Source organism: Phyllobates terribilis, unplaced genomic scaffold, assembly GCF_046119375.1.
Source record: "Phyllobates terribilis strain yellow unplaced genomic scaffold, ASM4611937v1 Scaffold_5__5_contigs__length_657084704, whole genome shotgun sequence".
In the NCBI taxonomy this organism is placed as follows: Eukaryota; Metazoa; Chordata; class Amphibia; order Anura; family Dendrobatidae; genus Phyllobates; species Phyllobates terribilis.
This window is the reverse complement of record NW_027362765.1, coordinates 375,315,912-375,333,540: the sequence shown is the minus strand read 5'-3', so window position 1 is coordinate 375,333,540 and position 17,629 is coordinate 375,315,912. Positions and strand designations below refer to the sequence as shown.

Genomic DNA, 17,629 nt, shown 5'->3' with positions numbered 1-17,629 from the left:
GTTGAGGAGTACCCGATACTAACAGTTGACACCACCACCAAACCGTCACATCTCTTCTTAAAGGGAATGTGCCATCAGAAAATGATCTATTGTTTAACCCGATGATGACCATATATCAGAAATTTATGGCATGTGATCGCAGAGGGTGTATGAAGCGGGCTCAGAAAAAAATCCATAATGTAATAAAAAGAAATAAACATGTTAGGTTATCAGCTTGACCTTAAAAGTCAGATCTATCAAGATATAAAATGATTTTAACCATATGTAAAAAGCCAAAAAGAAAAAAAAGTCATTACTGTACTACCTACAAAAAATGCCACAAAAATAGGTTAAAGACTAAAATAGCATCAATAAAAATGAACAGTGACGGAAAAGTTAAAAAAGTTCCAGGTCTCAGGAGATGGCGACACAAACAATTCTTTTTTCTACAAAATAATTAATTTTTTTAAGCATTAAAATCTAACTCTTATAAGTTTGGTATCACCGTACTCAAACTGCCTTAAAGAATGACATTACCAGATCGCTTTTACAAAATAATGAAAGCCGTAAAAGCAAAAGGCCAAAAAAGCTGTGGGGTATTTCATTTTTTCACCAATTTACCACACTTTTTTTTCCCCATTTTTCAGTACATTATATGGTAAAGTGTATAGTGTCCTAAAAAATTACAACTTATGAAGCAAAAAGCAAGCCCTTTCCTTCACATGTTGAAGAATAAATTAATAAAAAAGTTATGACCCATGGAAAAAGGGGAGGAAAAAAATAAAAAAGTTAAAATACATAAAATTTCCGGTTTTGTGTTTTTCGATCTTTTTTTATTTTAATTTTTGCAATATCTTTTTTTCATATAACGATCTATATTAAAAAATGAAAAGAAAAAAAGGGGGTTTGGTACCATGTTAGCCAGTTGAAAAAAGATTGCTCTCAGTGGGAAAAACAAGATAATCTTGTAGTTATGATACCTTTTAATGGCTAACAAAAATAAGATAAATGATGTTACAAGGTCAGCTTTCGGGACAACTTAGGTCCCTTCCTCAGGCATGGTATAACAAGATATATAAAGAAACACAAATATATGCACACAAAGAAAAGAAAAAAAAAGGGAAAGAAAAGCAGATGCATGGCATAATAAACTGACATTTAAATGAACAAACAAACTGAGCTTGGAGAGTGAGTCCTTAATTGGATTAGATTAGTGTTGTGAAAGTTTTATAGTCCCAATATCCATGTAAGATCAGAGGCCTGGTTCCATCACTGTCTCTGGAGCAGATTCCTCAGATTTTGTAGTGAGACATAAATCCTCCTGACCGATTTATTCCTGTGTGGAGGGTGTCAAAGACCCTTATCAGTTTATATTCCCAGACCTTTCGATGTTTTTGTGATTTAAAGTTACCTTTTAATGACAACTTTCATATTGTTGATGTTGTGTCCTGGACCACAGAAATATTTGGCCACCGGTACCTTGTTTTGTTTTTTTATCTATAATTGTGTGGCAATGAGACCTCATCCTTGCTCTCAGTTTCTGTCCTGTTTCTCCCACATAGAGACCCCCAATAGGACATATAGTTCACAGGATTAAGTATACCATATTGGAAGAGAAACATGTGAATGTCCCTGGAATCTTATATGTCTGCTGTGTGTTGAGAATCTGTATCCTGTCTTTGGACTCTACATGGGTGCAGGTTTTTCAGCTCTTCACATTGCAAGGAAAAGTTCCTCTTGGTGTATCTGAGGACATTGAACTTTGGATAATGATGTTTCTTAAATTTGGAGGTTGCCTGTAGCACAGCAAGGGAGGGTCTTTGAATATTGTTTTTATCTGGTCATCCTTGTGTAGGATGTGGTGACGTTTTATAGCAGTTTTTCTCAGTACCTCAAGCTGTGGATTGTAGGTCACTACCAGAGGGCCATGATTATTTTCCTCTTTTTGTCCGCACTACAGTAATTGACTTCTAGGGATCCTTGTGGCTCTAATGATCTGGTCATCAATGGAGGTGGGGTGGTAGCCTTGGTTTAAAAATGTCTTTTTAAGATGGGTTAAGTTTTCATCCCTGTCCGTTGGACTGGAACAGATACGATTATATTGAAAGGCCTGGCTGTAAACAATTTACTTTTTTAATGTGTTTGTCCCATCTGAGGTATGTAGGATGGTCAATTGATTTCCGATACACATATAGCAAGGATGAGGTCTCATCGCCACACAATTACAGATAAGGAAACGCAGGTACCGGTGGCCAAACATTTCTGTGGTCCAGGCAACTTTAAATCACAAAAACATCGAAGGGTCTGGGAATATAAATTGATAAGGGTCTTTGACATCCTCTTTACAGGAATAAATCTGTCAGGAGGATTTATGTCTCACTACAAAATCTGAGGAATCTGGTCCAGAGACAGTGAGGGCACCAGGCCTCTGATCTTACATGGATATTGGGAACATAAAACTTTCACACCACTAATCTAATCCAATTAAGGACTCACTCTCCAAGCTCAGTTTGTTAGTTTATTTAAATGTCAATTTATTATGCCATGCATCTGCTTTTCTTTCCCTTTTTTTTATTGTCTTTGTGTGCATATATTTATGTTTCTTCATATATCTTGTTATACCATGCCTGAGGAAGAGACCTAAGTTGTCCCGAAAGCTGACAAGGCTTACAAGTAGCAGCATTTATCTTATTTTTGTTAGCCATTAAAAGGTATCATAACTACAAGATTATCTTGTTTTTCCCACTGAGATCAATATTAAAAAATAAAATTGTAGTCTTGCAGTTTTCTCACTGGCCACTAGATGTTTTATATACTCATGCTTCCTGAATAGTTTTCAGCAGTCTCAGTATGAGCATCAGTTATCTGATCCTCATCGCATCTTCATTTCCCTTCTGTGAGTGCATACGCCGGCTAGGTCACGACACACTTTGTGACATCATGACGTCGAGACCTAATGTGCGCTTGTGTAGAATTGTCCCCGCACCTCATCAGAGCTGGAAATCAGTGTTCACGGCGGTGATAAGATGATGCGATGAGAACCAGATGGGGATGATGAAGAGCAGAGGGGAGCGGTAGGTGAATATAAATATTTTTACCATTTTTGACATAATACGTTTATTTTGCTCTGAAATCTGGAAAGACCCCAGAACATAATAAAGGACATTAACTTCATGGATAATAAATTCTCTGCCAAATCGAATTTCCCGTGCAACCAGGTGAATTTGAATCTTACTTGATGCGCTCATCTCTAGTCACTGATAATATCTCTATAGACAGCTGATCCACCAATCACAATAGGTGACGTCACAGCTCACCCTGCTCCTCCTCCCTTCACAGTGACCTTTGCACACGCTCATTAGATGCTTTAATGCAAAAAAAAGGTCAGGGTCTGTTCATCCACCTAATGTGCATGTGCACTTTCTGAAAGAGCAGGAAATTGGAGTCTAGAATAGCCCCAGTGGTGGGTTTGATAATTGCAAGATTTCTAACCCCAGTGGTGGGTTTGAGAATTGCAAGATTTCTAATATTTATTTTTTAGTACAGATTTTTGATATCTAAAAAAAAAATTGCCCAAAAGTTAAAAAATTATGCATTTAAGGCAAAAAAAATGTATTTAAGCAGTTGTTTCATCTATTGATGACAATTTCCATTTGGTCTTTTCGAATAAAAGATTTGATGTAAAAGAGTTGAGCTACGGCACCCAATAATGACCACTACTAAGTCTAGAACACTTTTCTCTTTTACACTAATAGATTAATTATGACTTGATTATTGTAAAAATATAAGTACATTTTCCTGGAGACCATTGCATGATGCTTGATATGAACCCATAGTTTGGCGTTAAACTCTGGATATGTTTTCCTCTTATTTTTCCCTACCAGTTTCTTATTCCGGATGTAGATACAACTTATGCCTGTACGTTCCTTCCAATGCCCAGGTTGTCCAAAAAACATCATATTGTGAGGGTAAGCCCATGTTATGTTGTCTGCAACAAGATATATTATATACAGACAAGGCAGAAAAAAGTTACATATGGGTCATATGATGGTAATGGCCAATGGCAGAAGTAAAGGGTGAGCAGAAATCACAATCATACTTGGGGTCGGAAGTCTGACGAGTCCATCTGCACCACTTTTTATTTTCTTTTGGGATGAGTTAAAGTTTTTATTGGTAAGATTTTGGGGTGTATATAAACGGTTCATCAGATGCAAGATTTTACGTGGCTTCATCATGAAGCCAATGTTTGATTGCGGTTTTAAAGCTGTACTATTTCTATAACCTGTAACACCAGACACAACCTCCAGGGTCATCTGGTCCAACGCTGCAGGGGGTTGGACCAGATGACCCTGGAGGTCCCTTCCAAATCTACCTTTCTATGATTAACCCTCGGACAGGAATGGCGCTGCTTCTTAAATAAAGCAGACATATTTTTGGAATCCTGTATGATCCCTTATAATTACTCTTTCGCATTTGTTTTCTATCACTTTTCTTTATATATCCTCCATTTTTGCTACCTGAACAGTACGAGATAATCGAAGATCCGGACAGTATCGGCATAGTCCATCACATCCTGATATACTTTTGTGCCAATAACACCATCATCACATCAGAAATCGGAGATTGCTATGGAGATGATAGCCGGTTTTCTCAGTGCATGTCGGCGACGCTTGGCTGGGCTGTTGGTGGAGAGGTAAGTAGATGCCGGAGTTTGGGCAGTTGTACCTTTACTTTCTGACCAGAATTGTATGTCTTCTATATACACATTAAAAAATGAATGTTTGTCCAACTTGCTGATATCCGTGGGACCAGCCAAACAAGTAATGTTCCTAACGACAGACATATATGAAAATTTGGACAGTGTGTTTGATTACAAGTTTGATCTTTTAGTTCCAAAACTATAAAAAATATATATCTCAGCAGTTTCTCGAATAATCCTCTCTTTTTTATCATGTTTTGTCTTACATTACAGGTAAAACAGAGAAAAAATATTCACGTGTTCAGTCATAACTCTTCTCTCTTCCTCTTCACTTTCTTGTGATATTCAAGTGTTCAGTCATAACTCTTCTCTCTTCCTCTTCACTTTCTTGTGATATTCAAGTGTTCAGTCATAACTCTTCTCTCTTCCTCTTCACTTTCTTGTGATATTCAAGTGTTCAGTCATAACTCTTCTCTCTTCCTCTTCACTTTCTTGTGATATTCAAGTGTTCAGTCATAACTCTTCCTCTTCACTTTCTTGTGTTTAGGTATATGGGTATAAGACAGTGGGCTGCAGCAGGAGCCTCCCCCCTCTGACCTGTCTGCAGTAGGAGAAAAAAAATTACTAAACCACACGACATTTGCTAGAGAAATATGATAACAAAAATTCTCTCTTAAGAACTCAGCCATATTCCCTCTCTTCTTCCTTACTTTTCTGTGCTTCGAAGTAACACAGTTGGCTTCAGCAGGAGACTCTCCCTTCTGTCCTGTTTGCAGTAGGATAAAAAAATTACAAAGCTACATGCCCTTTGTTAAGCTGGTGAGGTTCCCCATCCAATTAAGGATTAACCTATTGGCTTTAGTAATGATGACCTCAAAATATCTAACAATGGTAAACGGATGGGAGCTGTTCTTAACTTTCACACATTATCTGTACGGTTTCTTCAGTATTTATGGCTTTTTCTCCCATTGTTGAGCTGTGAGCTGTGCCGTTCTCTCACTATCCAGATTCACCCCACAATAGACTCTGGAATCCCTGCTTTGGCTTTTATAGTTACTCAAATAGTTCCTCCTAATTTTCTGCGCTATAACATGTGATGTAATAGATGCAAGACATCATTTGAACCTTTTCTGGCTGATGTAATTTTCTGCAATGTGTAAAAGTGTAGTTGACATTTTTGGCAAATTGTTTTGAATCTGCCGGTTTCATTAAATTTCTCAAAAATTTGGCACAAATTCAATTTTGATTTGCCGGCTTAAAGTATCTTAGAAATGTTCAGATTTTTGAAGTTTAGAATATTATAATCAAGTGCGACATTGTAATTTTTTCTCATTCTCTCTCTTTGCAGCCATTTGATTATCCGGAAGACAGCGGCATTTCCATTGGCACAGAGATGGACCCTCAGTACGTCAGAATAGAAATCCATTACAGTAACTTCGAAAACAAACAAGGTAATAAGATCAGGTCTAATATTTCCTGATGTCACATCAGCGGGATGTCCAGTCATCTACAACCGGCCATAGATATCATACAATGCCAATGCCAACCGGTGGGTCACAATGACCCAGGGCAAGGCTACTATTGCGCTCCCTAGTCCAATAATAATGCCCCCTGAATACCCTTTAAAACAAATTATGACCCCTTTAGAAAGTATTAATGCCCTTTTTAAAAGTATAAATCCTTTCCTCATAAAAATAAAGTTTATATTACCTAAATCTGAGCAATCAGGTCTTCTTCTTCCTCTCCTCGGCATAATACAGTGATGTCATGGTGCCGCCTGTGCCAGGATGTGGACATCTTGTAAGCTGTAGCCACTAATGAGAGAGTCCCAGCGTTTTGCTCCACCCCTTCAGACAACACAGTCATAAAATAAGGGGCTTTCATCAGTACCACCTATACTCATGTTGGTGCATGGCTTTACTAGGTAAAATGAATAATCATGCTTAAAGGGGTATTCCAATCTCTAAGATCCTATCCCAATACGTAGTAGTGTAATAATAATAATATTAGCAAATATGTCCAATTAGAAATGTAGTATAGTTCTTCTGATTCACTATGTTTCTTTCCTTATGTGCAGGCATTCCAGGACCTTAGGTATCCATAGTTACATCCACTGATAAAGTGACAGTTAGCTAGTTGCTAGTGGTCGTAACCATGGATTCCTACGGTCCTGCAATGCCTGCACATGAGGAAAGAGACATAGCGAATCAGAAGAACTATACTACATTTCTAATTGGAAGTATTTGCTATAATTATTATTACTACAGCTACTACATATTGGGTAGGATATAGGATATGGGAATACCCCTTTAATGCACGTTAAGCCTAAGGTTGGAGTAGATATGTGAGTCACTGTGACTTCTTTTTTTTTGGATCTTTGAATTTCAGGATTGAAAGATAGTTCTGGAATAAGAATTCATTACACCCCCGAGTTGCGTGCTCATGACTGTGGCACCTTGATGACTGGAGTATTTACTTTTCCCATGCAATTTATTCCTCCTGGATGTGAAGAATTCAGAAATTATGGAATTTGCGACACTCGTTTGATGGAAGAAGTAAGTGACCCCGGCCTTCAAGAGTAGAAATACTAACAAAATACCGTATTTTTCAGACTATAAGACGCACCGGAGCATAAGACGCACCTAGGTTTTAGAGGAGGAAAATAGAAAAAAAATTGAAGCAAAAAATGTGGTTACGACGCACTGTTGAGGGGGAGCGGGTCTGCTGCTGACACTGGTATAGGGGTAATGTCCCCCAATTCTGATAATATCCCCCATCCTGGTAGATATGCTCCCCCCTTCCTATTATACGTGGCCCCCATCCCCATCCTGGTATGCATGGCACCCCTCCATCCTGATATGCATGGCACCCCTCCATCCTGATATGCATGGCACCCCTCCATCCTGATATGCATGGCACCCCTCCATGCTGATATGCATGGCACCCCTCCATCCTGGTATGCATGGCACCCCTCATCCCTATCCTAGTATCCATGGCACCCCTCATCCCTATCCTGGTATGCATGGCACAGCAATCCCAATCCTGGTATGCACGGCACCCCTCATCCCTATCCTGGTATGCATGGCACCCCTCATCCCCATCCTGGTATGCATGGCCCCCTCATCCCCAATCCTGGTATGCATGGCACCCCTCATCCCTATCCTGGTATGCATGGCACCCCTCATCCCTGTCCTGGTATGCATGGCACCCCTCATCCCCATCCTGGTATGCATGGCCCTCTCATCCTAATCCTGGTATGCATGGCACCCCTCATCCCTGTCCTGGTATGCATGACACCCCTCATCCCCAATCCTGGTATGCATGGCACCCCTCATCCCCATCCTGGTATGCATGGTCCTCTCATCCCCAATCCTGGTATGCATGGCACCCCTCATCCCTGTCCTGGTATGCATGGCACCCCTCATCCCCAATCCTGGTATGCATGGCACCCCTCATCCCCATCCTGGTATGCATGACACCCATCATCGCTATCCTGGTATGCATGGCACCCCACATCCCTGATATGCATGGCACCTCTCCATTCTGATATGCATGGCACCCCTCCATCCTGATATGCATGGCACCCCTCCATCCTGATATGCATGGCACCCCTCCATCCTGATATGCATGGCACCCCTCCATCCTGATATGCATGGCACCCCGCCATCCTGTATGCATGGCACCCCTCATCCCTATCCTAGTATGCATGGCACCCCTCATCCCTATCCTGGTATGCATGGCACAGCAATCCCCATCCTGGTATGCACGGCACCCCTCATCCCTATCCTGGTATGCATGATCCCCTCATCCCCAATCCTGGTATGCATGGCACCCCTCATCCCTATCCTGGTATGCATGGCACCCCTCATCCCTATCCTGGTATGCATGGCACCCCTCATCCCTGTCCTGGTATGCATGGCACCCCTCATCCCCATCCTGGTATGCATGGCCCCCTCATCCCCAATCCTGGTATGCATGGCACCCCTCATCCCTGTCCTGGTATGCATGGCACCCCTCATCCCCAATCCTGGTATGCATGGCACCCCTCATCCCCATCCTGGTATGCATGACACCCATCATCGCTATCCTGGTATGCATGGCACCCCACATCCCTGATATGCATGGCACTTCTCCATTCTGATATGCATGGCACCCCTCCATCCTGATATGCATGGCACCCCTCCATCCTGATATGCATGGCACCCCTCCATCCTGGTATGCATGGCACTCCTCATCCCTATCCTAGTATGCATGGCACCCCTCATCCCTCTCCTAGGTATACATGGCACAGCAATCCCCATCCTGGTATGCATGGCACCCCTCATCCCTATCCTGGTATGCATGACCCCCTCATCTCCAATCCTGGTATGCATGGCACCCCTCATCCCTATCCTGGTATGCATGGCACCCCTCATCCCCATCCTGGTATGCATGGCACCCATCATCGCTATCCTGGTATGCATGGCACCCCACATATCTGGTATGCATGGTACCTCTCCATTCTGATATGCATGGCACCCCTCCATCCTGATATGCAAGGCACCCCTCCATCCTGATATGCATGGCACCCCTCCATCCTGGTATGCATGGCACCCCTCATCCCTATCCTAGTATGCATGGCACCCCTTGTCCCTATCCTGGTATGCATGGCACAGCAATCCCCATCCTGGTATGCATGGCACCCCTCATCCCTATCCTGGTATGCATGGCACCCCTCACCTCTATCCTGGTATGCATGGCACCCCTCATCTCTATCCTGGTATGCATGGCACCCCTCATCCCTATCCTGGTATGCATGGCACCCCTCATCCTTAAACTGGTATGCATGGCCCCCTTATCTTAATACTGGTATGTGTGATCCCTCTCATCCTTATACTGGTATGTATGATCCCCCTCGTCCTTATCCTGGTATGTATGATCCCCCTCATCCTTATCCTGGTATGTATGGCCCCCTCATCCTTATCCTCATATGTATGGCCCCCTCATCCTAATCCTGATATGTATAGCCCCCTCATCCTTATCCTGGTATGCATGGCACCCCTCATCCCTATCCTAGTATGCATGACACCCCTCATCCCTTTCCTGGCATGCATGGCACCCCTCATCCCTATCCTAGTATGCATGGCACCCCTCATCCCTATCCTGGTATGCATGGCACCCCTCATCCTTATCTTGGTATGCATGGCCCCCTCATCCTTATCCTGATATGCATAGCCCCCTTATCTTTATACTGGTATGTGTGATCCCCCTCATCCTTATACTGGTATGCATGATCCCCCTCATCCTTATCCTGGTATTTATGATCCCCCTCATTCCTATCCTGGTATGTATAGCCCCCTCATCCTTATCCTGGTATGTATGGCCCCCTCATCCTTACCACGGTATGTATAGCCCCCTCATCCTTACCCTGGTATGTATGGCCCCCTCATCCTTATCCTGGTATGCATGGCACCCCTCATCCCTATCCTAGTATGCATGACACCCCTCATCCCTATCCAGGCATGCATGGCACCCCTCATCCCTATCCTAGTATGCATGGCACCCCTCATCCCTATCCTGGTATGCATGGCACCCCTCATCCTTATCTTGGTATGCATGGCCCCCTCATCCTTATCCTGATATGCATAGCCCCCTTATCTTTATACTGGTATGTGTGATCCCCCTCATCCTTATACTGGTATGCATGATCCCCCTCATCCTTATCCTGGTATTTATGATCCCCCTCATTCCTATCCTGGTATGTATAGCCCCCTCATCCTTATCCTGGTATGTATGGCCCCCTCATCCTTACCACGGTATGTATAGCCCCCTCATCCTTACCCTGGTATGTATGGCCCCCTCATCCTTATCCTGGTATGCATGGCACCCCTCATCCCTATCCTAGTATGCATGACACCCCTCATCCCTATCCAGGCATGCATGGCACCCCTCATCCCTATCCTGGCATGCATGACCCCCTCATCCCCAATCCTGGTATGCATGGCACCCCTCATCCCTATCCTGGTATGCATGGCACCCCTCATCCCCATCCTAGTATGCATGGCACCCATCATCGCTATCCTGGTATGCATGGCACCCCACATCCCTGGTATGCATGGCACCTCTCCATTCTGATATGCATGGCACCCCTCCATCCTGATATGCAAGGCACCCCTCCATCCTGATATGCATGGCACCCCTCCATCCTGGTATGCATGGCACCCCTCATCCCTATCCTAGTATGCATGGCACCCCTTGTCCCTATCCTGGTATGCATGGCACAGCAATCACCATCCTGGTATGCATGGCACCCCTCATCCCTATCCTGGTATGCATGGCTCCCCTCATCTCTATCCTGGTATGCATGGCACCCCTCATCTCTATCCTGGTATGCATGGCACCCCTCATCCCTATCCTGGTATGCATGGCACCCCTCATCCTTATCCTGGTATGCATGGCCCCCTTATCTTAATACTGGTATGTGTGATCCCTCTCATCCTTATACTGGTATGTATGATCCCCCTCGTCCTTATCCTGGTATGTATGATCCCCCTCATCCTTATCCTGGTATGTATGGCACCCTCATCCTTATCCTCATATGTATGGCCCCCTCATCCTAATCCTGATATGTATAGCCCCCTCATCCTCATCCTGGTATGCATGGCACCCCTCATCCCTATCCTAGTATGCATGACACCCCTCATCCCTATCCTGGCATGCATGGCACCCCTCATCCCTATCCTAGTATGCATGGCACCCCTCATCCCTATCCTGGTATGCATGGCACCCTCATCCTTATCTTGGTATGCATGGCCCCCTCATCCTTATCCTGATATGCATAGCCCCCTTATCTTTATACTGGTATGTGTGATCCCCCTCATCCTTATACTGGTGTGCATGATCCCCCTCATCCTTATCCTGGTATGTATGATCCCCCTCATCCTTATCCTGGTATCTATGGCCCCCTCATTCTTATCCTGGTATGTATAGCCCCCTCATCCTTATCCTGGTATGTATGGTCCCCTCATCCTTACTATGGTATGTATAGCCCCCTCATCCTTACCCTGGTATGTATGGCCCCCTCATCCTTATCCTGGTATGCATGGCACCCCTCATCCCTATCCTAGTATGCATGACACCCCTCATCCCTATCCTGGCATGCATGGCACCCTTCATCCCTATCCTAGTATGCATGGCACCCCTCATCCCTATCCTGGTATGCATGGCACCCCTCATCCTTATCTTGGTATGCATGGCCCCCTCATCCTTATCCTGATATGCATAGCCCCCTTATCTTTATACTGGTATGTGTGATCCCCCTCATCCTTATACTGGTATGTATGATCCCCCTCATCCTTATCCTGGTATGTATGATCCCCCTCATCCTTATCCTGGTATGTATGGCCCCCTCATTCTTATCCTGGTATGTATAGCCCCCTCATCCTTATCCTGGAATATATGGCCCCCTCATCCTTACCACGGTATGTGTAGCCCCCTCATCCTTACCCTGGTATGTATGGCCCCCTCATCCTTATCCTGGTATGCGTGGTCCCCCTAATCCCCATCACTCTGCACATTAAAAAAATAAACACTCCTACTCACCTCTCTTCTCTCTCCTCCAGCGTTGCGTCCTGTCTGCCCACACTGATCTCATGTGAGCCACGCATGGCGTGGAGATGGGTGAATATTCATGCCCTTTAAATAGCGGGCACAGGTGGTCGCCCAGCAGTAGCAGGAGCCGCGTTGCGGATACACTGTGTGCCGCTATTAAGGAGCGAGAATATTCAGTGCTCCCCATGCCTATGGGCGTGGGGAGCAGTGAATATTCATTTTCTTTAGCAGCGGGGACAGTGTAGGCTGCAGCAGGCGGCTGCTGCCTCCTGTGTCCCGCTCATCCACCACAACCACTCCCCCCACACCCCACACAGTATATGTATATATACCCCCCAAATATTCAGACTATAAGACGCACCCTCCATTTTCCTTCAAAATTTTGGAGGAAAAATGTGCGTCTTATAGTCCAATAAATACGGTAATAAAAATTAAAATGTAGATTTTTAGGAGCAAAACAGTAACAAATTAACATATGCTAAATAGTTGCAAGTCAAATTTATGTATGAGATAGCGAAGATGATGTCTATAAAATGATGGTTGTCTCACATTTGAAGCAGTAGTTGATAGTGAGATATGAAGACTAAAAGTTAAAAGTTAAAAACATAGTTACCCTTTTGCTCATCAATGTAAAGGATCTGCTGCTGTCGTCTTGGTGCAGATATTACAGGACTCCTTCAGTGGTCTTGTGGAGGCCAAGCCTAAGTATATGCAGACTTGCACAACATATGGCCAGTGGTCACATGTGGCCCGCCGTTAACTTTTTTGCAGCTCGTGGAGAAGGAGACGTCAGTTCCCTTCTTCTTGAATTCAATTGTATTTGCCTGTCAGACACAAATACATTTGAACACTTGAGCACCGGTAAGGAGGCAGAAGAGTGCTCATCTGCTACCTGCCACATGCGGCATCTTGATGAGGTCATCATGCTGCTGACCTCATCATGCTGCTGCTTTCACCATCAAGCCACAGAGTCAGAAAAGAGATGGCTGGGAGCGGTAAGCACTCTGTAGAGGAGCCAAAGATTCAACGTATGGACTATTGCTTCAAATATGGTGTTACTATGAGGGCACATTATGGGGCAGTGGGAAAAATTGTGAAATGGTGAGCAATATAGAGAGTAAACAGCAAGTGGAGGAGGCACATTATGGAAAGGGGCAGCATGGGGGGAAATTATAAAGAGAGCAAGTGTGTGGGTATATTATAGAGAAGTTCATTGTTGGGCGACAATATAGTGTAGAGTAGCTTTGGTGCTGTGTTTCTGTACTGATGATGGTTCTGTTTCTGTATTCCTGTACTGATGATGGTTCTACTGCTGCATTCATGTACTGACTATGGTTCTTGTGCTGCATTCATGTACTGACTTTGGTTTTCGTGATGGATTCACATACGGAACATGGTTCAGGTGCTGTATTCATGTACTGACGGTGTTTCTGATCTGTATACATGTAGCAATCCATAACTGGTCAGATGATGCGCTACATGGCTATGTTAAATCTCCTCAAAACTTGGAGTTTTGATATTATGAGGAGTATTTGGAGGGCTTTTGTGGCAGAAACTGTCCAAATAGGCCACACAAATTGATATACTGACAGTGGTTCTAGTGATGTATTCATGCAAGTACCCTTTTAAAAAAAATTTGGTTCAATATGACATTTTGGCCCTTGGACAAAAAATGTTGTGCACCCCTTGGTTACTGAGCAAAGGACCTGCTTATTAGGCTGGTGCTTTCAATGGTATGGCTGATCAGCCTATATGTTTGATATTGGATACTGGGCATCAAGAGAACCATCAGCCCTTGACTAGGGTAGTTAGACATAGAACCCGGGCTGCAAAATGAGTCTTCTTCCCATTTAAGAAAAGCCTAAAGTTCATAGAGGTCTTCTCGCTCTCGGAAGTGTCTCTTCTGAAGATATTGCCTGGTCTTTTTAAGGTACTGAATGAGACAATTCCTGACCTGACTGTTACAACATATCTCTTGCATGGACATCTTACTGCCCGGAGTCTGCGGGTAATGCACTACAGGTAAGAACAAAACAGATGCTTCCAGATGTCTTCATGATAACGCGCCCCCTGGGTCGTGGGGCACTCGGTAGCCGGGCCGGTCATTGCTAGGGGAGATGTCACAGTGGCGGTGACCCGGTCCGTGACCCAGGGCGGTCAACAAAAAGGGGATTATAGTTTTTAAAGTTTAATGTTCGTGACGCCACCTGTGGTATGCGGCTAAAAGGAGCCCCCGCTGTGGAGCAGGTCCTCTGGAGCTTTTGTTAATGCAGCAGAGTTGGTTCAGCTCTCCACAGGTAGAGTAGTGGGGATTTAATAGATGTTGCTGTAGCAGTGGGGTGCAGTCTTCAGGGTTTTACTCACAGTTTGCCAAGACTCCAGGTTACAGTTATCGGTGTATAACCTCCCACATCGTCCTGTGTCTACTCAGGGAGGGGTTCAGCAACTCTCACGTCTCTCAGGAGTATTTAGCGGAACCCCTTTCTGTGTGACATTCCTGGTCGTCTTCCTGCACTGGCTCTCACACTCCTGCCCTGCTCCTCGCCAACAGTGTCCCAAGCCGGTAACCTCGGGTTTTGGAGGCAACCTGCAGTCCCCTGAACCCTATGTGGCTACCTTTTTGGCGAATGAGGCAGCTGGGGCAACTACACCCTGAAAACGTAGAACCCTCCGGGTTCTAGCTGAATTATCACAATTCTCACTAGTTAAGGGCCGGTCCCCTCTGCGGCCTGATCCTTCCACTCCTGGTAGATTTGGGTGCACAGGTGGCATCCACACTGCCCGTGCCCCTGGGATCCTTTCTGTTCTGGAGCCTTCCTTCCTGCTCCTCTCCTCTCTTCAGTCTGTCCTGGGCCTCTCTCACTAGGCCCTCCTCCTCTGCTCTCCTGAGCGGAGCTCCTTCTGAGTTCCCACTCTCCACTGTCTGACTCACTGACTGACTGACTGACTGACCTGACTAACTAAGATGGCTTCCCTTTTTAAATCCTCCTTCTCAAGTGCTCCCCTGAACTTCTTCCTCCACCCACACCCACTACATGGGCTCAGCAGCACAGCAATGCATCTTGCCCCTCCTGGTCTGGAGTAGTGTAGTGTTGGATGCAGGTGTTAGGGTCCCGGGCAGTACTCCATCCTTACCTGAGAGTGAGATACCACACCTCTGGGTGAGATGCAGTACCTCTGTGGTGACTGAACCTGCAGGGGCGCCACAATGACTTACTGTTAAAATCCAATGGAAATCATTAGAAAATATAAATCCTTTCTACTTGCCCATTGATTAGGGATGGCTGTCAGACAACAAATATGGCTGCCATTACATCTCCCATCTGTTCCTAATGATTTTTTTTTAGTGGGTTCAATTGACCGTTTTTCAGATGGTGTCAGGGGGCAAGGTTATTCATCTATATGTTAAAATGTCATGTTACTGGAATGATTTCTTCTCTCCATAGAAATGGAACATTAATAGGAAGCCTTGGGGAAGATAAGAAATATGATTTCAGTTTTCAGCAAGTCAGAGGTTTGCCAAATAAAATTATAGTAAAAATGGTAAGGGTTTATATAAATATTATAATGGACAGATGATGGATGGATAGATGTTAGATATTTATCAATAATGTATATTTTTTACTCAGGGGGACATAATAGTGGTTGAATGTACATCCAACACCATGGACAGGGAAGGCGTCACCTTTGTAAGTTTTACCTAGTAGTATATATCACATTTACCAATATATTTTGAATTGTTTTTATTTTATTTTTTTTTTTTTTAGAACAGAACATCAAATCAATGATCATGGGCCATTGCTTGCGATTACAAAAAGGGAACCCCTTAATTTAGAGTGAATCTAGCTAGGGACATGACAAATTACACCATGTCATTATTTATTATACCAAAAACTAGGCCAATATGTAGAAAGTAAAAATCCTTATTGCTCCCATACGAAGTAAGAGGATAAGTTGCAGCCTGGTGTCTCTTATTAAACTTCCTCGATTAATTGCACTTCATGAAGTTTGAACAACTCTATAAGCAGAAGTTTGGGCTTTTTGCTGGTCTCAGTATAGAAATGCAATTCCAAGGAGGAAAGACATCAGCAATGACCTAAGGTTTGAGAAGGAAAGTAGCAGCCAGGTGCCGCTAAGCAAATGCCGTTGATCATCATCAGGAAGTGTGAGCAACTCTATAGAAGCAGAAGTTTGGACAATATGTTGGTCTGAGTATATGAACACAATTTCAAGGAAAAAAGACATCATCAATGGTCTTAGAAATTAAGAAGGTAAATAGCAGCCAGGTGCTACTAATGCAATGTCCTTGAGTAATTGTTCACCAGGAAGTGTAAGCCCCTCTATAAAAGCAGAAGTTTGGTGAATTTCCTGCTCTAAGTCGTTCAGGTGTGTATTAACACAATGCCTTTGAGAAAAGACATTAGCAATGATCTTAGGAATTAAGATGGTAAGCATCAGCCAGGTGCCGCTAAGCAAATGCCCTTAATTGTTCTGGAGAAAGTGTGAGCACCCCAATAAAAGCAGACGTTTTGTGATTATGCTGGTCCAAGTCATTCAGGTGTGCCTGAACACAATGCCAAGAAAGAAAGACATCAACAATGATCTTAGAGACGCAATTGTTTGCTTATCAATCTGGGAAGACTTTCACAAGGTTATTTCCAAACAACTTGGAGCCTAAGAAGCTCGTCCTGCTCCACACTGACACTAACACTCAGCTCAGTAACTGTATGTGCAGATTACTACACCTGTGACAATGGGACGGAGTTAAAGAAAAAATATATATATATATATATTTATCTATTATCTATCTATTATCATCTATTATATATCTATCTATTATATATATATATCTATTATCTATCTATTATCTATTAGATATGTGTCACCCCAGGCCTGGATGCCACAAACTTGTAAGGCTGTGTCTGAGAGCAGGAGGGAGGTTCTCTGGTCATGGACCATTTGCATGCAGCACCTCCTGTCCCAGGCCAGTAGGGGGAGCAGGCTGCCCCTATAAAAACTGGTACTGAGGGCAGGGTTAGGGAGACCAGGACCCGCTTCTGAAGCATCCAGAAGGGTTCCCAGGAGAGAGGGACAGGTCAGCCGCAGCTGAGGAGTCCAGGAGGCAAAGGAGGAACAGAAAGCCAGGGACATAGGCGACGAGAGCCGGTCCTGGTTGAAAGAGAACTACATACCGGACACTGGGGTCCGAGGCTGTCAGGGTTGCAAGCCCTGCAGCAGATAACCAACCCGCAAGGGATTTCAGGTCCCTTGGCCTAAGAAGCCTGGAGGCTCCACCACACAGAGGGACCAGTACAGCACAGAGAGGCAAAAGGTACCTAAGGCCCGAGTCGCAAGCCATAC

The 17,629-nt window shown here is 44.1% G+C and overlaps 1 protein-coding gene across 2 annotated transcripts in view; it reads left to right on the top strand.

Moving 5' to 3' along the window:
• The window catches only part of LOC141273233 (putative DBH-like monooxygenase protein 2), a 90,056-nt gene that overhangs the window by 46,938 nt on the left and 25,489 nt on the right, over positions 1 to 17,629 (top strand). For both annotated transcript variants that reach the window (XM_073684803.1, XM_073684805.1), the window contains exons 4-10: positions 3,864 to 3,947; positions 4,505 to 4,672; positions 6,027 to 6,129; positions 7,067 to 7,233; positions 14,199 to 14,290; positions 15,715 to 15,811; positions 15,898 to 15,957. In XM_073684803.1, coding sequence (XP_073540904.1) covers positions 3,864 to 3,947; positions 4,505 to 4,672; positions 6,027 to 6,129; positions 7,067 to 7,233; positions 14,199 to 14,290; positions 15,715 to 15,811; positions 15,898 to 15,957 — 771 coding nt within the window. The remainder of the gene's footprint in view (positions 1 to 3,863; positions 3,948 to 4,504; positions 4,673 to 6,026; positions 6,130 to 7,066; positions 7,234 to 14,198; positions 14,291 to 15,714; positions 15,812 to 15,897; positions 15,958 to 17,629) is intronic.